Below are 26,611 nucleotides of genomic sequence, written 5' to 3' on the forward strand. Positions count from 1 at the left end.
ATACTTGTGTTCGAATCACAGAAAGATTCAAATAATGAGGTTCGAATTAGAGAGGGTACGGTACCACTAAAAATGTCTTCAAGGAGAGATTTAGACCACGTTCACACGCTACGGTCTTGTTTCGCTCCGAAACGAAATGAAGCCATTCTATTGGTTAATTCAAGATTTGCGTCAATTCTAACCAATAGAATGGCTTCATTTCGTTTCTTTCCTTCGTTTCATGGTCTTAATCTTTTTAGATCCGGGGTGCAAAATTTGGTAGAGAATATCAACCAAATAACTACCAGAGAAAAAAGAAGCATGGTTATTTGAAACGAAAGAAAACTGCTGCTGGTCGAGAGGTTCTTGCAAGACGTGCTGCCAAAGGAAGAAAGTGGTTGTCTCATTAAGTCTGGGAGTTGGACTGGCCTTATTATGGACTTGGAACTATTTTATATTTCAAAAAACCTTTCATTTGCTAAAACTCTTGCTTATGTGAAGTTTCAGAGCTAGAAAGTCCTCATCAACAGGCTAGTCCTCTCAAGATTTAAATAATAATAAACAATTTGAAACACTTTAGTCAGTTATACTAACAAACAGGAAAGGGATTACTACCATTTTTTCTCAGCATAGTGACTGCTATTGGAGTGAATATTATATTAACATCTTGCGACCAATGACCATACATTTTTATATTTGGTGCTTTGCTTTTGCCATCAATAAGTTTGTAAATAATATTTTTATACAACATAAATTACAGAAAATATGACTAAAGACAATTTGTGAAGCTATACAAGCTCGTGTTTTTCATTGATCAAGGTCCTATGTTGTATGGAGTTTAGTCAAGGATCTGTCTTCGACTTCAAATTTGAGTTTTCTCTATGTCTTTGTATTTTCTCTGTATAGGGTTCACTCAAAGATCTGAGAGAGAATTAGCTGTAATTTTAATGTCGTATTCGTTTCGTTTCAGATAATAAAGCAATATATTTGAATTTGAAAAATTAAAAGCATGTGAACGACTTGATGGAATGACCAATCTTACAAGGTTGTCATTTCAATTGTTGAATTTTCAATTATTGGTATCGTAGCGGATTAGTTCAGGTGAGATAAAAATGATTAAAGGTAGAAGTTGGTTTCTATCCTATAGCTATGCCACACCCCCTTCTCACAGACCCGGTGGAATTTTTTAAGCCAGTTTCCCTTTTCTGACCAATCTTGCTCCACATCCGTGTCAATCTAATGTGAAAAAGCTTTCGAATTTAAATTGATGAGTAAGCAAACGATATCACTCTTAAAAACAAAACCTTTAAACTAAAAGCAAATCTATTTCCATACCAATTTTACAGGGTTGCTATGTCTGCCAGAAATATCTAGAATTAGGTGAAGGCTGGAATTATCTGAAAAGTCTGGAATTGGCATACCTGTCTAGATAAGTCTGAAATTGACATACATGTCTGGAATTTGATTGAAATAGTTCTGAATGAGGTCTAGTTAACTTTCTGGGAAATAAGAAAGTTTTATCCCGGCATTTAAAACCCTCCAAAATTTCTTAACCCAATCTATAAATTATGTTCATTCTGAAATTTCTCATTCCTTTGTATTCATCAATCTGGCTTTTCACATTTGATTTTTTTCCTTTGAGGAAATACTGTAAACTAATAAAATGTCTGGAAAATATTGTGTATTTTGCCGAAATGTCTGGAAAATTTAGTTTGGGGACTTTGGAAAAAATGTTGCTTTTGAGACTTAACGTCTGGAATTTTCAATTTGACAAACCTGTAGCAACCCTGATTGATGATTCTTTATTTTTTCACTCCACCAGTAGGTTTTTCATTCAATCATAATGGACGAAGACTCCAGCAAGGTTGGGGATGATCTTGATGAATCCATGGACAATCTGACCATCGAGTTTGGTCCAACTGAAACTGTCCATCAATGGTGTAAAATGCCAGAGTGTGATGAAGTCGTTGGATCAAAGTAAGTGTGAAAGAAATATTCGAATTTCTTCATTCTGAGACGGAAGTTAAAAAAAGATGAATTTCCGTTTCAATTTTTGGCAAAAAAATTTATTATTTATTCAAAAACTTTGGAATTTTAATCTTGATCAATTTGCCGCAATTTGCTGTTTTAAGTACAGTTCTCACATCAGAAATCACTTTGTTTTGATCATTGAGGCCTAAATCTAAAACTACCATAAACAATATATTACCAGGGGATACTAGCAGGAAGTTTCGATCAGTAAGTTGCATGAGATTGAAAGATAACCGTTCAGTATCATGATTAAATCAAGTACTGAAGAAAGTCTCAATTCTTTTGAGAGTTTAACGTGTAAAAGCCGTTAAAGAACCTACCGTATTACTTCGAATAAAACGCTCCCTTCTTTTGGACGCCTCCTTTACTTTTATTGAATATTACCCCCCCCCCTTTTTTTTTTAACGCCCGGGGCCTTTTTTCGAAGTCTGGTTATTTTTTAAAGACATCGCACCTTTTTACCTCAGGCGAAGTAAACACACATTGGTGGCTTGGAGTGACCTCTTGTATGTTTTCGGTGGAGATAACGGGTGAGTCTGTGAGAAATATCTATCGCGTGAGATTCAAGTATAATCGTTCTCGTATTTATTGTTGTAGCAAACACGTACATTTTGCATCATTGAACAGATTTATATGATGCTGCTCTGGTCTGTCCATCGATTAACAGAGTGCTCCTAACACCCTGGCTCCCTGAAAGTTCTAACAAATTGGCATTCGGACAAAATTTTAACAAAGCTCACTTCCTTTTGTTTGAAAGATTAGAAAGAAGGCCCTTTCATGCTCCAGGTTCCAACTCGTAATCAAAACTTAAAATGAAAATATCTTCACCCAAAGCACAAGGTCAAACTTTGAAAATTATTTTGTCTCATTATCAGTAAAAGTTTGACTTATAAAAATAATATTTGTTCGTGTCGAAATATCTTCGCTTTGCGAAAACGGAACGGTCGTTCCGCAACCCCTTTTATGTTGATTCTTTTTTTTTTTGAAACACTGAGAATATATTTTGTCGAATTTCTCATCCCTAGAAAACGTATGTTGAATGACCTGTTACGTTTTGATATCAAGGAGAACACTTGGGGGCGTGTCGTCACAACGGGAACGCCTCCCGCCCCAAGGTACCACCATTCAGCAGTGGTGTACGCCAACAGCATGTTTGTCTTTGGTGGATATACAGGTATATGATAAAATGTTTGAAATATTCCTTTCAAATAGGGTAGCCCAACATTGCTCAAAACTACTTACGTTTTTCAATTTCCGAACCTTCGAACAAAACGGCAGTTCGCATATATTAATTTCATAATGTTTCCTGAATGATAATTTTAGCTAAAATCTCGGTCAAAATTTGGTTAATTTTGGTTAATTCCTCGTTTTTTTGCAATTTAAAGTTCGGGAGAGAAAGTCGCTTTTGGGCTAATTGATAAATTTATTCGAATATTTCAATTCAGGAGGGGTCTATAGACTTCCAGGCTATATTCTGAGCCCTATTGGACCATTCTTGGACTTTTGGATCCTCAGATCCTAAGATCCTAACTCAGAGTTAAAACTCTACCCTTCCAACCTAATTTAGAGCGCTTCCAAATCATTTGTGGTTGTAAGATTTCGTGGGAACTTCCCTTTTTTCTCAAATATTATGACTTATTATTATGATTGTATATCAGAATAATAATTTACTGATGAAAAAAATGCTAAGAACTGGTAGGAATTGAATCCAGAACTACTAGAACAACTTGTCTACAGAATAAAAGACAAATTTTCATCAATAGTCATTTACCTCAAGGAAGGGGAACACGTAACTTTTTCTTTCAGGATTCCTCCACTTATGCTTAATCCTTCGCTTTGTTGATCATTGAACAGAGAGATATCAAGTACAGTTGGCGCTCTCTAATTCGATTTTCGAGGGGAATTGGATTTTCATCGAATAAGGGGGCGTATCGAATGGTAGAGCGTCTTTTATGAGAGTTTCTTGTTGACGGTGATTTTCAATATTATCGAATAATGGAGCCTATCGAATAGTAAAATGTCGAATTAGAGAGCGTCGGCTGTACCATTTTTTATTAAGTGCAAAGCCCGGAAGGGGATTTAACATACAACCTTGCGCACCGTAGCTGAATGCTGTACCTTTGCACTATAGTCGCCTTTATCAAAATAACCAGACTTAAGTGCTTTAAAAAAGCTTCAAGAATAAATGATAGTGGTGAGTAAGGAAGAAAATACATTTTTTTTATTCTGCTATACTGGCAGTTTCATGCCAATTTGGTGACAATCTTCAGGCATAAAATAAACGATACACATTTTCTTTTTAGGTGATATTTATTCCAATTCAAATCTACGGAATAAGAACGATTTGTTTGAATACCGCTTCAATACTGGCCAATGGATCGAGTGGCAAGTCAACGGAAAGTGAGTTCGGTCATTTTATCAATTCTTTAAGTGCCAATGACGAGTATACTAGACATGGGCTTTATAGCTGTAATGCCCAGTTTGAGTTAGAAATCGTCATTTTTGGTCTAACTCGTAGGAATTGGATTGGGTTTCATGGTCAAGCAAAAAAAAAATCAAAAGTGAGTCTTTCCAGCGAGATTTTAAGCCAAAAAGTTAAAGAAATGCAAAAATTTGACAAAAATCCACTTTTTTTAGATTTTGACCGTTTTTTGACAATTTTTGGTCAACGAGCGATCCAAGAACCTCCAAAGTTGGCCTTGCTTTATTTGATTCTGTCCTCTAGCGAATAAATTTGAAGTTTTACTACAGGGCATCTTTCTATCATTCAGGTAGGTCCGCGCAGCGAGCTTCTAACTCCTTCTAGATCCGGAGATAATAAGCCTTTAAAGTTTGAACTAGCGATTCTCTTAAAAAAAACTAAAAAAAACTTAAAAGAAAAACTCCGATCAGAGAAGGCGGATATAGCTTGATCCTGTGGTATATAAAGGTCAGTGGTAGACTGGAGTCGTTTATAAGCCATGTAATACAAACATCGAAACGGGATATTATCAGTTTGTATAAACCAGTATAGACTAAAATTTGTCTCGTCAATTATTTTTTGCTTAATAAGTCGTCTGAACTCTATAAATATTTCATACGGAACTAGTTAGTATAAATTAATAAAGAAAATTTGAAATGCTGTCTAAAATAATTTACACGTTTTTTCTTCATAAGAACCAGTTATATAAGAACATAAGACTTCGATGGCCAAAAGGTTAGGAACAAGCTAAGAACATTTTAAGGTATTACGGACTTTAAAACATCCCATTTCTTAGGAAAATGGACAAAAATGCTTACAAAATTGTATATAAGAACATGTTAAGAACATTTTCAGGCTTAAAATTCAAAAAGTTAAGAACATTTGAAGACTTGGATGTTCTTATACTATAATCGAGGTTTTAATCATTTAAATGTTATCTTGTTATTTTAGAAAACCGGTGGCCCGTTCAGCACACGGCGCCGTAGTATACAAAAGTTCTGTGTGGATATTCGCCGGTTACGATGGCAACGCACGTCTTAATGATATGTGGATGGTGGGGCTGACCGACCCTGTACCTTTTTGGACAGAAGTAAATCTGTTCTTTCAAGATATTAAGCCTATTCTTTCAAGATATTAAGCCTATTCTTTGAAAAACACATAAGCACGATAAAAAACCTTTTAAGGGCTCTTCCAGAAAATGTTCGTACATGGTGGGTAGAGGATATAGTGTCCGGAGGGTAGTGAAAAATCTACAAAATTTGCCTTGTCCGGGGGGTAAACTTGCTCTGTTTGAGGGTAACTTTGAGTGTCCAGGGGGTCAACTAATGCTTGTCCGGAGGGTTAGACCTGCTGTCCGGGGGAGGGGTCAAAAGTCACAACGTCCGGGGGGGGGGGGATTTCAAAAAAATGTTATATCCTCCAACCCATATTCAGATATTTTCTGAAAAAGCCTAAAGTCTTCTCATTCAAACATCACTATTGCAGAAACTCTGAATAGGTCTTTAGTTTTGTACTAGAACGTCTTGAACTTAACTAATTTTACCCGAACTAAAAACTTCCTCGAACTATCCATAATTTTTATTGAAGATTTCAAAGTTTAGGTAAAGAGATAGTTCGAACTTTAGTTTCTTCGAGTAAAAGACTGACTGAATTATCGATTAGGAAGAATCGAAATAACGTGGCGAGTACCTCACCAAATCACTTTGATGATTTTCGAAAAAGTGATCTGATCATGGCGTTCTAAAGTTACAGGCCTAGCAAGCGCGCATTGACGTCAATAGACCTTATCGGAGTTTTTGATTTTTCTAAAAGACCAATGCATTGTGGGATTGTTTCGAGTGTATTACAATAAAAATCTCTTAGGAATTACTCGAGGGAATTCTATTGTAATACACTCGAAACAATCCCACAGTGCACCGCTTTTTTAGAAAAATCTCCGATAAGGTCTATTTGAAGGGAGTAACTTTGAAACGCCATGGATCTGATACAAATTTATTTTTTTCCTTCTGCAAGAGCATCTAAAGTTTAAAGTTTAAATTGACGACAAAAATGAAAAATCTGGGCTGCAAACATTCGAAAAAGTCGCAAAGTGGAATGGACGTTACTGCGTACTGTAACGTCTGGTATAGGCTTGAAATAACGTGACTCATTAAAAATCTTCTTAAACGAATCTATTCATCAGGTGACACAACTAGGTAAGCGCCCACCAACGTGTTGCAACTTCCCTGTGGCAGTGGCAAGAGACTCGATGTATGTGTTCTCGGGACAGAGTGGAGCTAAAATTACCAACGATCTGTTCCTGTTCAATTTCCCTGAAAGAAAGTAAGATAATTAGCCTAATTTATAGGATTTATGTTTTAGTGTATGATGTTTTTCTACGTCACTACAATAATCACTAAAAAAGTAACGTTTCAGATTTACCTAAGTAAACCATAAAGAAACAGTCTGGAAACTAGCTCTCTAGTTTAGACGACCCACCTTTCGCCCTACCTATTCTAATTGTAAGAGTAGGCACAAAGTGGGCAGTTGAATTCTTTGCTTCAAAAAGGTTGAAAGAAGACATTGCTGACTCGGGTGAAAGTAGATTTTTTGCTATTCAATCCGTACGGGTGAAAATCGTTTATATCGGTTAGAGGGTCAACTTAGAAACATCCTAAACAGAAACTCCAGAAAACTCCAGATCAAGGATAGAAAAAATACAAGATCTACTCTCACCCGTACGAAGAAGCCAAACCCACACATTGCATTGACGTCAAAAGAGGGCAATGCATTTACTTTAGACAGCCCACTTTATTCTCACCTTAATTCACAATTAGATTAGGCAGGACGAAAAGTGGGCCGTTTAAACTAGAGCTTAAGCAGGTTCAGGTTTTTTGGTGAAATCAATATGTCCTCTTTTCTAACAGGTGGACAAGGATAGTCACCGAACACTTATTGAAAGGAACCCACCCTCCACCTTCAAGGCGTTATGGACATACGATGGTTGCACATGACACACATGTTTATGTGTTTGGTGGTGTCGCTGATAACAACCTACCCAATGATTTGTTTTGGTAAGTTTGTTAAATTACTTACTTCTGATGAGTACCATTTATCCCCTCCTTAATAATCACCGTCTAGAGATTAATATTAGCGAGTTTATTTATCGCGATGTCTATTAGCGTCTAATTTTACGGGTCAGAACTGCGGGTTATTCCAAATTGCATCAGTCACTTCGCCGTCCTCAAAAAATGCGAATACATTAACTCTTTTTATAGGTATGATTTAGACACGAAGACTTGGGATGTCATCACTACAACCGGTGATGTATGTGCGATTTTTTTCGAATGTTGATCGCTTGACACCTGACTCAGAATCATCTCACTAATATATTGGTGAGGTTAAGTAAATCGGTAGCGAGTTTATGTATCGTAGGATATCGAGGGCGAGGTTAAATGAAGACGACGTAAAACAAAGTCGATAGTTGATGTACCTAAACAGACCACGGTATTTGGTGTTTTTCCGGCGTCGAACAGTCAACTTTGCTTTATACCGTCTCCTTCGATTTATCTCGATTATATAAACTCACTGGTATAATTTTGATGTTGGACGAAAAATGGAATAGGCTAGTGAGTTTCAACCAATCAAATTTCGTATTTTGACTAGCCTATTGCAATTTTCGTCCGTCGTCGTGATTATCCTGGTATACTTAACCTCAGTATTATCTAGGGGTATTTTCTAGGGTATTTGCATCCAAAGTCCCGCTACAAAATATGAATTTCCCGACCTTACGTACAGTTTTTATCCCATAAGCTTTTTTCAGATGTACTTAGAATTTTAGCTTAAAACCTTTCTGAGGGTCTTAAGTAAAATTTTACGCACATCTGAAAAAAATCTCTACGGTTAGGAGTTTAGGAGGAACGTTACTCGTAAACCTAGTACTTCATTCCAGACTGAAATACAGTTGACTCTCTCTAATTTGATCTTCAAGGAAAAATCTTTTTCGAATAAGAGAAAGATTCCAATTGCAGAGAGTAATTTAAACCACTTTCTAGCTGAGAACACCAATATTTTAGTTCGAATTACAGAAAGATTCGCATATTAGAAGTTCGAATTAGAGAGAAATGTGACTATATGTTTTTTCGCGTCTATAGATCCCTTCAGGGCGATTGTTCCACCATGCGGACATCATCGACAACAAAATGTATATTTTTGGTGGCACAATCGATAATAATGTGAGAAGCGGTGAATTGTACTATTTCACCTTCTCCTCATACCCAAGATGCACCCTGCAAGATGACTTCGGACGCTTTTTGGAGAGTCGCCAGTTCACAAACCTAGAATTCCACCTTGAAGACGTAAGCTTTTTACTTTAAGAGGTTTTTCCACTGACCTTTATTAACCCTGGACCAAGCTATAGTAGTACGTAACTAAGTGACTGCAGTCGGAGGCGACTCGAAGGCTCCTCTTTCGATAGCTATCTACCCAAAGGTGGGAGAGGGCGCCAATCTTTTACCCTGGATTACTCCACTTAACCGTGATCCTTCTCTTAATTGCTGAGCATCAAGCAGAGAGGCATCAAGTACCATTTTGAGAATCTTTGGTATGACCCGATTGAGGGTTCAACCCACATCCTTGCGCAACGTAGCTGGATGCTCTGCCACTGCACTACTGTCGCTAAGCTATATCCGTCATATTTGATCGGAGTTTTTTTGAAATTGGTACCCGTAAAGAAGTCATTGTAGTGTTAAACTTTGCCTAGCGACAAACGGCGCTACATCACTTGTGTGCAAACGAAGTAGATCTAGCACTCTCGACGCGGGCACCACTTTCAAAAAAACACAATATTTTGCTTGACCGGGATTGAGAAACTGCCTCCATGGTCTTTATAAAGGTCAGTGGATTTTTACATGTATGGTTAAGTTACGCAATCTTCGCCATTTTGGAAGCAAACGTTCAACTTTGTAGAGGCGACTCCTTACGCAAATCGAACGTTTTCTTACACAATGGCGGAAATTACGTAACTTTACAAACCATGAAAAAGTCTATACCGATTTAAAACGGTTTCCTTTAAAGTGATTTTTTAGACATTTGCACTTCATTTTCGGACCTTGCCTTAAGGCCGGTCTCCACTTACGCGCGCTGCAATAAAAATGTAGCGCGTGCTCGAAAAAAAACATTTGAACTTTTTTCAACTGTTACGTCAGATCGAGCCAATGGAATTGCTTCATTTTTCTTTTGACCAATAGCGTGTAAGCTTTCCTAGATAAAGTGCGATCGCAGCGCGTGCAAGTGGAAAACGGCCTGGCCTTTACACCTAGAATGCGTGTTGGTCTAATTTTAGATAGGCTTTCAAAAGGTTAACCTCATCCTTAAAATCTAAGGTGCGCATTCAAAAAAATCAGTCTTTCGAACTGTTTACGATTTCTTGTGAAAACATCTTATGATGTTCAATAGCAAAACATCTTTACCAAGCCGACTATTCAATACTAATCTAAATTTCAGGAAATCATTGAAGGCCATAAATCGATCGTAGCTGCTCGCTCCCCGTATTTACGAGATGAAATTGCGAGAGCTATTGATCGCCAAGCCAGGGGCGAACAAACCGTAAGTCTTACGTAATTATTTTTTTAAATTTTTTTCATAAAACACCTTTTCGACCGTAGTCGCGCGGTCATACGCGTGCCACTTTATTATATAATTATCCCCCTAAATTCGATCCAATCCTTTTTTACATCTTTTTCTATTGTCTATAGGTGCGAAAAAAAGACTGGGACGATTTTAGGGTGGTAAAACGGACAAAAAAATGCCCGCGTGGCAATTGGCGGCTACGGTCGAAAAGGTGTATCCAAGGTAGATGCTAGGATAGGAATGTTTGCGTTTTTAAATACCTTAATGTAGGTAAAGGGTAAGTACACAAGTCTAAATTATTTTGGAATTATTTAAGTCTATTATAGGGTGTTTAAAACGCCAGACACCCTTGTATATAATAGCTATTTGTGTAAGGATGTTGAAAAAATAAAGGGCCAAGGGCTTATGAGCCATTTAGCTGGAAAATGACGGGTTGAAGGAAGGGCTTACGGTTTACAGAAAGGGATCAGATACTTTAATATTGAAATCAGGGAAAACGTTCTCTTTAAATAAGTCAATCAAATCGGAATCATATTGTAAACTTATAAAAGAATTTCCGATATAATGATCCGATTTAAAATCGGAAACCATGAAATTGCGAATTATTGTAATACAATCCCATTAACGTGAGTTCAGTTATGAAAATCCCTTAATGACGTCACAATCATCGTCACGTGCGTAGTGAACTGATTTTCATCAACTAACTTATTGGAACTAATTTTCGCGGGAACTAATTTTCGCGGTCGAAAAAAAATATCCGAAAAATTGCATTTCGCGGGTTCTAATTTTCGCGGTTTTTTCCATTCTGGAATTTTCGCGGGTTTTAATTTTCGCGGTTTTGCCCTTTTTTGGACAAATTTCTTTCATTTTCCTAGGGATTTTTCAAATTTTTCGATAAATTTGGAAAAAATTGTATTTCGCGGGAATTAATTTTCGCGGTTTTCAACTCTCAAAATTTTTCGCGGAATCAAATTTTCGCGATTTTGACGAAAAACCGCGAAAAACGCTAAAATTAAAACCCGCGAAAATTAGTTCCAATAAGGTAACTAAATACACTCAGTGGAGTCTCTTTAACTCGAACCCCTATTATTCGAATGTTATTCGAAAGTTTTATAGTCCCTTCTGTGAACAATACCTTATAAACCTACTACTCCATAACTCGAAATTTTCTTAACTTGAACGAATTTTTGTTCCCCTTGCGTGTTCGAGTTACAAAAAATCATTTCAGCCAGTTGTTTCAGACCCTATTATCTCTGAAGTTACAATAAAATTCATCCTACTCAAAAATATTTAGGAATCTATGAAACTTTATAAAGAAAGCCTTTGCTATCATATGTATAACTCAACGCTTGCGACTTTATACTTCAATATTTAATACCGCTAGAATACATGTACAACTACTGTTCCAGAAGAACGCCCATCTGATTACGTACCACCAACGAGAGGGCGCCGCCCGAGTGAAAGTCAAAGGAAGCTAGTCATTCCTCTAGATGTGAACCGATATGCGTTCAAAGTTGCTCTCTGGTTTATTTACACTGATCAAATATTCCCTTATATCAAAGGTAATATACCCAGCTGGCACACAACGTCAAAACAACGTCCATTTAACATTCATAACGTCCAAATAACATTATTTGAACGTTAAAACAACGTTGTGTGCCAGCTGGGTATAAATAACCACTATGAATAACCACTTTTTAGTGTCCAGTATTCATGATATTCATGATGTAATGTTTTCTACGGAAAGACCCCGGTTTTTGCCAGTAGTGGAAAATTTTATACAACTTTTGTCTAGTTTAGATTTGCCACTACTGGCTAAAACAGGGGTATTTCTGTAAAAAACATTACGTCATGAATATCTGAATTCTGTTTTAAAATTCAACAAAATTTCTGAAGGACCTTGTTTTGAAAAATCAATTTTCTATATCTGATGTAGTGTTACGAGTGACTTTAGAACTTTTTTGTTTTGAATTACAAAAAGTATGGATAAGTCCTTAAACCCTTGTGTAACAACTACCGGGTGCGCCACAAAAAAGTTTCTCTCTTTGAAACTAATTTTCTAGAAATCTAAAGATTTTAAATTTTGATGGGTCATTTAATATTAAATTCGATTTATTAGATCAAAAGTTATGCTCAATTGAATAAAAAAGTTACTTTTTGAAAGTGCTCGAAAACGTTGAAAATCGACCTATCAAATTTTTATATAAAGTTGGCAATCGCAATAACCTTTACATGATTAAAAGCATTTTTCATTGATTAAACACATAAAGTTTCGAAACTGAATGGCCAAAAGGGTTTAAAATCTTCATCAAAATCACTTTAATTTACTTTTACCGAAATTTTCCTCCGATTTTCGGTTTTAGATTAGATAAAGTCTATGTAAGGCTGGATCTACCTCGAAACCAATATTTTATGTATTTTCATGAATTTTACCAGATTTTTTTGCCTTTTTCGACGAATTTTCTTCCTTTCATTGAAATTCAATTTTCCTTTACAAAACAAAAGGTCATTTAGACAGCTAATTATCATTTTTAATAACTGAAACGAAGATGATGATGTATCATGTAATTATCTTCTGTTTAACTTGATAGATCGATTTTTAACGTTTTTTAACAATTTCAGAAAGTAACTTTTTTATTCAATTGAGCATAACTTTTGATCTAATGAATCGAATTTAATAAATGACCCATCAAAATTTAAGTTTATCTTTCTTCTTTCCAGTAAAATAGGAATGGTTCTATTAAAATCTTTAGATTTCTAGAAAATTAGTTTTAAAGAGAGAAACTTTTTTGTGGTGCACCCGGTAGAGGAAATTGAATTTTACTTTTTTGCATCTCGTCTTAACAGATTCAAAAATTATCATTTCGTTTCGTTCTTAGATGAGCACGGTGCAACGACAGATATCATGAAACTAATGATGGACGTGTACAGTCTAGCTGTCAAGGTAAGCAAACGTACCAATCCTACCATTCCATAGTCCTTATACACGGACCCAATATCTACGGCGTTAATTTCAAAATTCATTGCCGTAGAGGGTCTGTTGTCAATGTCTTTTCTGATTTGAGATTTTCAAACCAACCGCTGCGATGGATTGCTGGTGAGAGAGGGGAGACGATGAGTGATATAAGTGATATGTTGCTATATATGAATTATACTTCATCACAGAGGTTTCCGTACGGGAATTTTTTTATCAAACAGACAATGCACACAGAATGTACTACTAAACGATAGACATGAGATCCACTCTGGTGCAGAGTAACTATCCCACCACGTGATCTTAATATCACGGTGCTAACAAAAAGACTGGTACAGGAAACCAGCTAACTTCTTACAAAAAGATTCTCTCGTCACTTGAATATGGTTATGCCAACTTGCGTAACTTAATTGAAGTTATCATTTCTTCTTCAAATCTAATAATCTTATCGATCTTTTCGCAAAAAAGGGGACTAGGTCTGAGGTTACAAGGGTTGAATGATGTCTGACTTGAGGCACGCTTGGCTCCTGATCAGAGTCCCATGCAAATCGGCAATCGTAGCATACACATTTTCTTATAAGAACATCCAAAATCCTTCAGATGCTCTTAACAATTCGGGTTTCAAGCCTAAAAATTAAGAAGGCCAAAATTTTTAGATTTGAAACCCGAATTGTTGAGAGCATCTGAAGGATTTTGGATGTTCTTATAAGAAAATGTGTATGCTACGATTGCCGATTTGCATGGGACGGACTCTGATCAGGAGTCAAGCGTGCCTCAAATTTTTGCCTTTTTAACGTGTTCTTATTTTCAGCATTTTTTGAGTATTTTTCTCCATTTTCCTGAGAAAACAGGTGTTTTAGAGCCCACGAAGCCTTAAAATGTTCTTAGCTTGTTCTGAAGATTTTGGCCACCAAAGCCTTGTGTTCTTTTATAGTTTGCTCTTATAAAAAACGTGTAATTGACGGTCCGGGCCACCATTGGAAGTGAATACAGACCCTAAAGTAAAAGTGTTAGAAATATTCCCAATAATGATTTTTGATTTGTTTATATTTAGTTGCGTTTGTTACGCTTGCGGTTCCTATGTCAACAATACATCGAAGCTTCCATCTCAACTAAGAATGTCATCGTAGCTCTAGAGTGTGCCGAAGATTTGGGTTTGGATCTGATCAAGGTATAATCTTATGTTACACAACTGCTCCGTTTTCTTGCTCCGAAACGTTCCGAAACCAATATGAACACACTCGATTCGTAACGAAAATCATACCGGAGCGAAAGGAAGCAGTAACGTGTGAACATGGTCTTATAACTCACCATTTCAAAAGCTTCTTTTGTTTATAAATTGTTTCTTAGGAATTATGTATGCGTTTCATAGTTCGTGAAGTACATTTCAATCAAATCATAATGAGTACCGACTTTGAAAACTTGGATAAAGTTTTGATGATCGAAGTGGTCCGAAGGAAGCAACTCCAACAGGTAAGTTTCACCACTGACCTTTATATATCCCTGGACACAGTTATTTTCTAGGGAAAGTAGATATAGCGCTCTCGATGCATTTACACCGCTATAGTGCCGCCATTAGGGTACCACTTTTCAAAAAAGTCCGATCAAAGATTTTGCTTGGCTGGGATTGAGAAACTTGGTCCAGGGTATATAAAGATCAGTGGTTTCCACAGACCTACCGCAGATATCTTATATAAAACACTACAGAGAGCTTTTCCTACCCAATTTGAAATAATTCGCCATTTTGAATGAAGTGACGTCACAATTTAGCTTACGAGATCCTTGAAATTCTAAAGTCATTACAGTGTCAAAAAGCTTCAACAGTGAAAAACAAGGTTTCTACTGTGACCTACTTTCATCAAAGATGGCCCATTATTTTGCTTCGCCTGTCGCTGCATGAGGAATAAGTAAAGTAAGAAAGTAAGTTTGCGACCGCACCAAGCAGAGAGGCATCAAGTACCATTTTGGGAATCTTTGGTATGACCCGGCTGGGGATCGAACCCATAACCTTGCGCACCGTAGCTGGATGCTCTACCATCATGCAACGGTTGCTGAGGAATTTCGATGACGAATACAGAGTAGCTCTATCTAGTGTTTTATATAAGATATCTGTGGTGCACTTACAGTGGAGTCTCCATAACTCGAACACGCAGGGGGGCACAAATTTGTATGAGGCATTTGGTAACTGAGAGGTTTATTCGTGCTAAGAGGAGATTCGAGTTATAGAAGTTCGAGTTAAAGAGACTCCGATGTACTCTCGTGTACCTAATAGCCGGGGGGTTTGGAATAAGCGGGGGGGGGGGTTGGAAAGATCTCAAAACTTAATAAGCGGGGGGGTTGGTTGGAATAAAAATGTCCTGGGTGGAAAAGGCTAATGAAATATTTTACGTGTTGTCTCAATGACTTTCTTTAGAGGACTGTGATAAACAAAATTAACAAAAGCACTAAATAGGCCTCGATTAGTCTCGATTACCCAAAACAATATATTACAATAAAAATATCACACTCCCACGCACGAGGGGAGGTCACGTTCGTCGATGAATTTGATTTTCACTTCTTGATTGTTCTTGTCATCACTTACTCGTGAGTGATGATACTCAAACGGAAATAGTTTATTGATAGGTCTTCGGAGAATTCCGTTACCGTATTTGTTTACAACGACGAGTTCGGCTCCGCGAACTTTACCATCTCTTCCTCGTAACAATTTACTCACTCTACCTTTCCTCCAATCATTACGTTTAACATTTTCCTCATTGATTAAAACAATATCATTCTCGTTGATCATTTCGCTTGAGTTCTTTCGTGCAAGTTTCTTGTGTGTTTCTCTCAACTCGAGTAAGTATTCTGTTTTCCAACGTTTCCAAAAGTGTTCAATTGCTTGCTTCGTGTTTTCTGACAACTCAAAACTGTCACTGTTGTCGTTTGTCGTATTTGTGTTACGTCCGAGACGTTTACCGTATAATAAATGATTCGGGGTGAGAGGTTCTTCTGTCAATTCGCCATAGATGAAGGTTAAAGGACGGTTGTTGATTGTTCGTTCAATTTCAATCAATAACGAAAGGAATTCATCGTACTTCAGCGTTTTGTTGTTCAAAGCTTTATTCAACACACGTTTTCACGGATTTCACAAGTCTCTCTGTAAACCCATTAAACCAAGGTGCTTTCTCGAGGCTAAACTTCCATCGAATTTGACAATTTGTAACAAAGTTTTGTACGTTTTCTGCAGTGAACGTTGAACCTTTGTCTGAAAAGATTTCTTCTGGGATTCCTCTGCGATTCATAAATCTCCTTAATACTTCAATGCACGACTCTCCACTGTAGTCTGTAGCAATGTCTAAATATACAGCCCGACTGGCTTGACATGTGATTAATGAAATCCATACCTTGAACTTTTCTTTCGTTTTGTCGAATACATTATACACCAGATATGGACCGCAATAATCGATTCCAATGTTCTGGAAAGCGGCACCAACTTGTAGTCTAGACTTTGGTAAATCGTAAGATTCTGGATAACGATAAGCTTTACCACCATGTTTCTTGCAAATCGTACATTTGTAGATAAAATGACGGACGCGTTGACGCAATCTTGGAATTTGAAATTGGGATCGTAGTTCGTTCAAAGTTTCACGTTGGCCATTATGCATTACCTTGTCGTGGGCTTGCTTGATCAACAAATCAACAAGTGGACTGTTCGTAGGTAACCATATTGGATGCTTTGCGTCAAAGGGAATTGGAGCATTGTTCAATCTTCCCTTCCATCTGTACACTTCCCCTCCAAGGAAAAGATTTTTCTTCATTTCGTCTGGAATACCTCTTTGGGCATCCAATAACCATTTCTTCTTGGCTGATAGCAAATCATCAGCATTCAAAAATATTCTGTTTGTTTATTTGTTTCTTATTATTTGTTTGTTGTTTTTATTTTTCCAACAACGTATGTTCTCCACAAATTTGAAGACATACCCAGTAACACGTAACAATTGTTCAAAAGACCGAAATCTTTGAACGTCAATAATTTCACCAAGGTTGGACTGAGCTTCAGGTATAGTTATCCACTCAGTCCCATCACTAATATTGAATGAAAGGGTATCCTTCTCCTCAGGTATATTTAGAAGATTAGGACCCTTGTTGACACCATCACTAAAAGGTTTGAGGTTTGTTCCCGTCTTCTCAGGTATAGTTAGAGGATCAGGGACCTCAGAAAAATTTGTCACCGACTTTCAAACGAGGCCACTGAGATTCCGGCATAATTAGAAACTCAGGACATAAAACCATAATTTACAACCAGCTAGACGTGCTGGCTTAGACCCCCGGGACGCAATGTCCGAAGGATTTTGCTTTGTAGCAACTAATTTCAGTTCAATCGAGAGAGATTCAAAATTTCGTCTAATCTCATCAGAAATATTCTTAATATATCTATCTTGTTTTCTCGAAGTTTCAATGTTCTTGACCCAACAGTAAGCAACACTACTGTCAGTCCATACAGTAAATTTTTCAAATTCAAAGTTCATTTCTAAGTGTCTCTTAACAACATTCATGAGACGTGATACAATAAGTATAGCTACCAACTCCATTCTGGGTGTCGTCAACTTCTGGTCATCAGGTTTGGTTTTTGATTTCGTCTTGATTGGATTCACGTGTGACTTTGATGTGACGAGGCTTGTCTTGATATCACCATCCTTTGATACGATTCGTGTGTAGATACAGCAACCATGTGCGTCGTCAGAAGCATCTGAGAAGCCATGTAACTGAATTTCCTTGACATTTTGTTTAACACTCGAATAAGCTCTTTCGACTCTGATCTCTTGTGTATACTCAAAGTCTTTCACCAAATTTTGCCATTCACAAAGCAAATCACCGTCGATGGGCGTGTCCCAATCAATTTTACTTAGACACAATTTCTGAAAATACAATTTCAACGTTAACACGATAGGGTTTATCAGTCCTAACGGATCATAAATGGACGCCAATGCTCTCAACACATTGCGTTTCGTCGGTTTCAAACTCGCTAAGCTTTTGAGTTGGAAACAAAGTTTTGATAAGGTTGTTCTCGAACTCTCGTCGTTTGCTGTTCTGATATGATGTTGTAGGGTGGCATTCAAAACGAAGGGCGATGCGTTTATCCCAAACAAAACTCTGCACATCCGGTACTCAACAATTTCGTTTGCTTCAAAGTTTTTAAAATCAATTTTGTCTGAATTTTTGAACCATAAAAATCTAGTAAGGTCTCTCTGTTCGTTGTTTAGTTTTATGTGTAGAAAAGCCTTTTCAATATCACCGACAATGGCGACTTTGTCTGTTCGAAAACGTAACAAAATTTCAAAGAGATCTGTATTCAATGGAGGACCCGCCTCTAAACATTCATTCAAAGAAAATAACTCATTGTTATTTGCCTTTGCACTCGCGTCATAAACAATGCGTACCTTTGTTGGGCATACCGGATAAGTGGGATGGGGGAACCTGGGAACCTAAAGTGGGAACCTAAATGAACACCTGAAAAGTGGGATGGGGGAACCTAAGTGGGAACCTAAATGAACACCGGAAAAGTGGGATGGGGGAACCTAAGTGGGAACCTAAATGAACACCGGAAAGTGGGATGGGGGAACCTAAGTGGGAACCTAAATGAACACCGGAAAAGTGGGATGGGGGAACCTAAGTGGGAACCTAAATGAACACCGGAAAAGTGGGATGGGGGAACCTAAGTGGGAACCTAATTTTTTATTTTTTTTATTTTTTTTTTTATTTTCATTTTTTTATAGCAATATATTTCGCAGGTCTATAGACCTCTATGAAACAGAACTTATGATTTTACATTTTATAAAGTTTTTTCTCCCACTCTTTTATCAAACGCTCTTTGAAGACTTGTAAGGATGGTGCTTCAACAATATCTTCTTCTAGATCATTCCAAGGTTTCACACTTCTGTAAAAAAGAGAGTTGCTTTGGTAGCCTCTCATACCGTCATTAGCAAAGTTCCTTTGAAGCTCGTAATCATGCTGACGTCGTGGTCGTGTTCGAGGAGTAAATTTCTCTGATTTTATAGACTCGTCATAAATGTGGAGGTTTTTGAAAACTTCCACCATATCACCAACTTGCCGCCTGGTCTTTAGGCTAGGTAGATTGATGAGTCGTAGCCGATCTTCGTATGAGTAGTTTCTATAGCAACTAACTAGCCTTGTAGCTCTTCGTTGGACGCCCTCGATTGATTGCATTGATATGTTTGATTAGCCTTGGAGACCATACTACATGTGCATATTCCAAATGGGGTCTGACAAATGCAATGAAAAGCGTTCGAAACATATCTGGTGAGAGAAATTCGAAGCTCCTGCTAATCAAGCCAACGATAGAGTTAGCTTTCTTGATTTTACTGAATATATGGGCTTCAAAGGTCAGGTCACTATCGATTATCACTCCTAGATCTTTTTTTGGTCAACATGTTCTAGAACAGATCCTGATAGGGATGGACATATTTGATGTTCCAAATTTTACCCAGTGTTAAAACATGACACTTGTTCGGATGAAATTCTAAAAGCCGGACTGGCTTTGACCAAATTTTAAACCCTTAGAGTGCACTTATTCTCATTTTTGCTCATTTCCACCCTTACAGTGTACTTTGGGAAGCTTGGAAAAAAGGGCCGCACGTACGGTAGGTCGTTTACCTTGAGTCCCCCCCCCCCGTGGATCTATGCTTATGTGTATTGAAACGTGGCAAGCCGTGCAATATGTTCTATTTTACTATCAAACATTTTTAATTAATGAAGTGTATTCACACGCTGTACTGTTTGGTTGGTACAGAAAGAAAAACGAGCTAGAATCCGTTAAATGCTAAGCGACCCCAGCCCTGACCCGAAAATTGGAGCTGCTAATAAAAAACAATGTGTATTGCATCAAGAGTGAACAAAAACTAGATCGTAAATAATGTTTTACTAGATTCTGTATTCAAGCAAATTAGATCCGTGCAAAAGAAAGAAGAGGCTCTAAGTTATCCATCGAGCTATGAACGAACTTCTAATTCCTTCTAGATTTGAAGATATGACGGTTTAAAGTTTAAAGTCAATTAAGTCAATTTACTAAAAAGAACCTTTCAAAAAGATGCACTATAAAACTGCTGATAAATAAACATGCTTTTTTGAGCTAATTGAATAAATAAATTCCCTTTGTTTTATTTTCAACATTATTGTTTGCATGAAGTTCATGTTGTTTGCGAACCGTAATGTAAAAAGTAAATAACTGGTGTTCTTATTAATATTATGATAAAAGGTTTTTTCTTTCCTTGCATATAATATCTTTCTTATCTTTATGTATTTGTTTTTAAAGAAAAATTTTTCAATTCTATTAATAATTAAACAACTTAGGTTCCCACTTAGGTTCCCCCATCCCACTTTTCCGGTGTTCATTTAGGTTCCCACTTAGGTTCCCCCATCCCACTTTTCCGGTGTTCATTTAGGTTCCCACTTAGGTTCCCCCATCCCACTTTTCCGGTGTTCATTTAGGTTCCCACTTAGGTTCCCCCATCCCACTTTTCAGGTGTTCATTTAGGTTCCCACTTAGGTTCCCCCATCCCACTTTTCCGGTGTTCATTTAGGTTCCCACTTAGGTTCCCCCATCCCACTTTTCAGGTGTTCATTTAGGTTCCCACTTTAGGTTCCCAGGTTCCCCCATCCCACTTATCCGGTATGCCCCTTTGTTGTTGATTTTTCTGGTTTGATAACAGCGTGGTGCGGAATGTAATGTGTTTTTCCAACCTCTTGATCATTTGGCGCTTTTTCAATAACACCTTTTGTTAACTGTTCATTGAAAATCTTTTGATAATCTTTCAATAATTGTTGATTGTTTTCGAAGCTTTTTGATAAACATTGAAGTCTTTTTCTACACAGTTCATAATTGTCTCCTAGCGACCAATTCTCCTTTTTGACTGGATATGTTGCTTCATACATTTTCTCTTTCTCGTTAAATTTTAATGAGTTCTCAAACTCCTTCACAAATTCACGTTTTTCGGTATCAAAGTTTTCACATTTTATTCCAAGACTCTCCAAGTCCCAGAACTTATCAACGGTTTCAGATAATCGATCATTTTCACTAATGACGGCTTTCAAAACATGTGAGAAAAAAATTCCGGACGAAATCTTTTTTTTTAAATCAGCAGGACCACTCAAAACGTATCCCAACGACGATTTCAAAGCAATGGGCTGGCCAGACTTGCCAGTAACAGCACCTTCAGTGTGTATAAAATCCCAATAAAAGTTTGAGCCAATCAAAATATCAATATCGATGGCTTTTTCATGATTTGGATCTGCCAGTTTTAAACCTTTCAAATGTTCAAAACGTTTTTGACATTCGACTGTGTTCTGTCTCGAAACGGGTTGACAGATTTCGGATACGTAGGCTTGCACAGGAACCTGTCCTTTCGAAGTTTTCACGTTAAATTCGACCAAGGGTAAGGTTTTGACGGTTTTGTTGTTTCCGAACGATTGGATACAAAGTTCCTTTTTTCCAATTTGCTTTAGATTCAGCTTTCGACTCAATGTGGGTGTAACATAACTCAACTGACTACCAGGGTCAAAGAAAATTCTACTTTCGGACGAACGATTTTTCTCGACATTTTCGATTTTGGCTTTGGCTGTTTGTAGCAAAACGGTACACGAACTGCTTGCTAAATTCGATTGAGTATCTTCTGGCGTATCTTCCTCTTTCTTAAAGGTTTTACAAATACTGCTATGATGATTTTTTCGACAATGATAACAACTGCGCATCGATCTACAACTTTTACTATCATGTCCTATTTTCAAGCACTTGAAACATCGCTTCTGTTTGATGAGAAAATCCTTTCGACTTTCTGGTTTCGATATCTTGGAACATTGATAGGCTTTGTGTGAAGCGTTTCCACAGTAAACGCATGGAAAGGTACGGAACGGTTGTCTTCTTTTGCTGTCTGTAGGACGACCGGTACTCATTAGGTTTTCGTAATTTTCGACACCTTCATTCTCTGTAAGAAGGACCTTTTCTCGAGCTTCGACTTCTTGTTGTAAGGCTTCGAGTGATCGATTGCCCATACATCCTTTCCGAACTTTCTAGTCAACGACAATTTTATTTCTTGTGGCAATTTCGACATAATAACTGGTGCGAGCATAGGGCCGTAACGTTTCTCCTCCAGTCCGATTCCACGAAGATTTCTAATTTGAATTTCGATGTTGTTGTAAAGCATTCTCAGTTCTTTGATATCGATAAAGTTTGATGTTGTTTCTAAGTTTAACAATTTATTCATATGCGCACTAATAATTATCTGTTCGTCACCGAACCTTTCTTTTAACATTTTGAGCGCAATATCGTAATTTTCGTTAGATAATGTTATACCTTGGATGCAAGATTCCGCTTCTCCTTCAAGTAAACTGGTGAGGTATGTCATTTTTTCGACGTTGGTCATATCATCTCTCTGATGAACGGCACAATCAAATGTATCGAAAAATGTTTTCCATTTCAACGGATCTCCATCGTAGGGTTTCAAACTCAATTTGGGTAGACGAATATCAGCTTTCCGCTGTTTCTCTCGGGTACTTGTGACACTACTATCACTAACAGCAATTTTTGGGTTCTCTTTTGACAATTCACTTTTGACGGCTAAAATCAACGACTCAACTCGACGCTCAACTTTGGAACACTTCTCATATTGTATTCCCATTTGCTCTTCATCGTCTAATTCATCCACGATGTTATCCGTAATCTCAATGATAATTTGTAACTTTTTATTTAAAACTTTACAAGTGGTTTCAAGAGCGTTTTTGTTACTTTTAGCATCCTTGTTCCATTCTTCGCACTCCAAAACCAACTTGTTAACATGTGATGTGAGAGCGTTGCGCTTCTTGCCAAGTTTCTCAACATCAACCATTTTTCAACTTTTATTATGTATTTTCTTGTTTCGCCTTTTTAATTTTTATGTTTCTCTTCTTTCTTACAATTTTTTTTCTCAACACTCACACACTTTAACTTTTTCTTCTCTTTTTAATATGCGGCACGTGTGGACCATGAAATATTTTACGTGTTGTCTCAATGACTTTCTTTAGAGGACTGTGATAAACAAAATTAACAAAAGCACTAAATAGGCCTCGATTAGTCTCGATTACCCAAAACAATATATTACAATAAAAATATCACAGCTAATACAGCAGAATTAGGACAAAAGAGGGAACTTTCAAAAACATTTTCCCAAAAATCAATAAGCGGGGGGGTTGGAATAAGAATGTCCTGGGTGGAAAATTTTCGAAAAATTAATTAGCGGGGGGGGGCGGCTATTAGGTACCCGAGAGTATATGTTTAACAAGGTTTAATGCTTTAACCCTATTCAACCTAGGCTTTTAGGGGCGGTTCAGAACTAGGGGGGGCTTTTCCTGTACCACCCTTTAACTTTTGATCTAGTGGGTCTTTTTTGATGAAATTTGACACACAAGATCCTTGTCACGTAAGGTAACTTTTGACAAAAATTTTTTTTGATGACGTCACTCATCATGCCCAAAGTGAGCAAAAACCGAAAATTTCCTTTGTTCTTATAAATAGCTATTGTATTCTAACAAAGGCTTTAGAAAAAAGTTGTCTGAGTTTAAAATGCTTATTTTATCCTAAATATTCAATAAACTACGGTTTAAATGATATATTTGACATCAAAAATAAATTTGTATTAGAAAAGTGTCAATTACTGTCAGAAATGTCATCATGCTCAAGATGTGAAAATATTTAGGTGTCAAATTTTTTTTTATTTTGAAGCGAAATAAAAGTTAGGAATTTACAGAAAATTTCACGGCAAAGGCTATATTATTTCATGAACTATTACCAATAGTTTGACTTCCGAACAGAAAGAGCCCCCCCCCCCTAGTACGAATAGGGTTAAAAGAATAACATAGTTTTTTAATGTCTTGTCCAAAGCTACTAGAATGTTCGTTAATAAATTCTTAATTTTTTTTGATGTTATTTTAGCAAAATCCGATCCCAGAAGCACCGAGCCCTTCAGCAGTGAACGGTAATTTTGACTAGTTTTCCGATTTATGGTTCTTTTGGTACCCTCTGATATGTTACAACTTATATTTAGGCTATACATTGCTCTGATTTAATGTGATGTTGGAAAGGACTAACTTTTCTCATATATTAAAAAAAGAACGATAGCTGCGATTAGTGAAAAGTGTTGCAGTAGATGGCGTTCTCCTCCGCCCTTGCCATTAGACAAAGCACAAATTGACATAATCCTCAAATTTATTGTTTCCGAAATTTCAAACACGATTTCGAGCCACTTTCTTTTGGTACGCCTAACGGAGGGCTCGTGCATTGAGAGAGGTCTTTCATGTTAATTGTTAAGTGACGTAATTTCCGCCATTATGGAAGGAAACGTTCGAATCAGTAGGGGCGATCCCTTACTCAAATCGAATGTTTTTTCTATAATGGTGGAAATGACGTCACTCAACAAAACATGCAAAACTTTTATCTATGATATACACCATTAGCGAGATTATGTATCGGAGATATTCTACGGCTACGGTTGCGGGGCTGCCCATGCGGGTCGTCACCAAAGGCGACATGTCGTTGTCTACTTTGCTCTGTACGGGAAAAACACCAAAACACCGTATAAGCAAAGTTGACATAATGCCGTACATCAAATATCGAACTTGCTTTCACCCGCCATTACTTGCCTTACTCGCCATTTCCCTCGCCGCTTTAGCCGTAGCCGTAGAGAATTCCAGATACATAATCTCGCTATTGTAATGTCTTCTAACGTTATATCACGGACCCAACAGCCAATTGGTTGCAAGTGACGTATTAACTGATTTTACGTCAATTACAACCAATCAGCTGTTGGGTCTCTTGGTGTGATGTCGAAGACATTGCAGTGATGCATATCATAAAAAGATCATTATCGTCTAAGGAACAACAGAACAATGGACTTTCTTTCAGCACCAACTTTAAAAGAAGATTTGAGGAACCTATTAGATTCAGAAGAAGGCAAAAAATGGAGTGATTTCAAACTGGTTCTAAACGGGGAAGCTTTTGAGACACACAAGGTATTTTAAGGCTGTTCTCGTCCTTTGTCTTCTTCTTCTTTGTTTTACTAATTTTTCACACTTTCACTACGTCAACCTGATTCTACCTCATTATGAGGCTTTTCGCTATCGGGTGCAGGTCAAAATGCCTGAATATCCAGCGGGGTAAAGAACAGATTGCATGGATATCCAGGGGGGGGTACAGGACAATGCATGGAAATCCTCAACCTTTCTATTCACTTGGACATTATTTTAAGCCAGACATCCAGGGGACTGTGGAACTCGAAAATGGATATCCTCAACAGAGGGTACGGAAAATTTCTGGAAACGCCCATTGCGATCTTTACAGAGATTTAGTGATGATCATTTTTTAACAAAGGCATGTGGACATTTTTGAGGACCCCACAAATTTTGAAGTTTTGAAAGCTTATGTATTCAAATAAAGATCAAACCTAAATATTATATCTATATCTTTCATTTTTTTATATTTAAGATTGTGTTGGCTGCTCGGAGTAGGTAAGAAGCTCATTTTATTACACAGTGCAAGGAGAATGGGTGTCAGTTTACCTCAGGGGCTAAAAATGACGTTAAAGTATCTATCTGATAACGTAGCGACAGTGCAACGGCTTCAGACGTTTGAGGTCGTTAAAAACTCTTTTAAACTCTGATCAAACCTCCTTTTATGTATGTAAGTAAGTAAGTCTGCGACCGCAGTCGCACGCGACCCGAAGACTCCTCTTATAGCTATCTACCCAAAGGTAGGGGGCACTCTTTCTCCCTGGATTGCTCCACCTACCCTTGATCCTTCTCTTAATTGCTGAGCATCAAGCAGAGGGGCATCAAGTACCATTTTGAGAATCTTTGGTATGACCCTGAACCCACAACCTTGCGCACCGTAACCGGTGAAATGTCCATATCGGTTAGACATAACCAATATGGACACCAGCAACTAGCAGTTATAACAAGTAAACAAAGATCAAGATAAATTGCAGTGAAATTACCGGTTATACAGACTTATTGTACACTACCAACGCGGAGTAAGATTCATATTGACCAATTGCATCGCTAGCACACTGGTCTATCCTGTCCGAACTCCATAAGGAGTAGCGTCGTTGTTTTATAATTTTTTAGCAACCTTATAATTACTTTAAAAATGCCGTTTTTGGTAACTATACATATACTTTTCTGCGACATTTTTGGCATCATCATTTATATTCTTTGTGTCTTTTTTTCAGCTATTTTGAAGCTATGTTTCGCTCTTTCTCGCCACCTGACAACCAGGCTAATGTAAGTCTATATATTAATAGCGGTTCTTTGTGTGTCTGTGTGTACCACTTTCGTTTTTGCTTTGTTTGTGTTTTAAAATTATGACTCTTAGTCTCTTGCTCCACAAATTTGTTCTATTGGATTCGCGCCATTTGCAAAAGATCGGATAGAGCTTGGTTTAGACTTTATTTAGTCTTTGTTTTGAAATTTAAGGCCCATCTACATTTAGTAATTTTGATTTCTGCCCAGACTTGCCTTTTTCTCTCTTCTTT

The 26,611-nt window shown here is 37.3% G+C and overlaps 1 protein-coding gene and 1 pseudogene across 2 annotated transcripts; one reads left to right on the plus strand and one right to left on the minus strand.

The window, feature by feature from the left end:
* Window positions 1–947: 947 nt before the first annotated feature.
* LOC136810515 (leucine-zipper-like transcriptional regulator 1) lies at window positions 948–26,353 on the plus strand (the record flags this gene model as incomplete). 2 transcript variants are annotated; one of them, XM_067067093.1, is given in 19 exon segments in its annotated part: window positions 948–1,080; window positions 1,802–1,956; window positions 2,478–2,540; window positions 3,036–3,184; window positions 4,314–4,410; window positions 5,423–5,561; window positions 6,654–6,793; window positions 7,378–7,524; window positions 7,729–7,777; window positions 8,605–8,808; window positions 9,956–10,057; window positions 11,466–11,643; window positions 12,961–13,025; window positions 14,110–14,226; window positions 14,406–14,528; window positions 24,019–24,061; window positions 24,988–25,094; window positions 25,567–25,589; window positions 26,309–26,353. In XM_067067093.1, coding segments are annotated over 18 exon segments (1,925 nt in total), but the record flags the coding sequence as incomplete, so codon positions are not given.
* Window positions 20,696–23,031, minus strand: LOC136810514 (uncharacterized; annotated as a pseudogene).
* Window positions 26,354–26,611: the final 258 nt, after the last annotated feature.

The sequence above is a fragment of the Clytia hemisphaerica genome, unplaced genomic scaffold, assembly GCF_902728285.1.
Source record: "Clytia hemisphaerica strain Z4C2 unplaced genomic scaffold, Clytia hemisphaerica genome assembly, whole genome shotgun sequence".
Lineage (NCBI taxonomy): Eukaryota > Metazoa > Cnidaria > Hydrozoa > Leptothecata > Clytiidae > Clytia > Clytia hemisphaerica.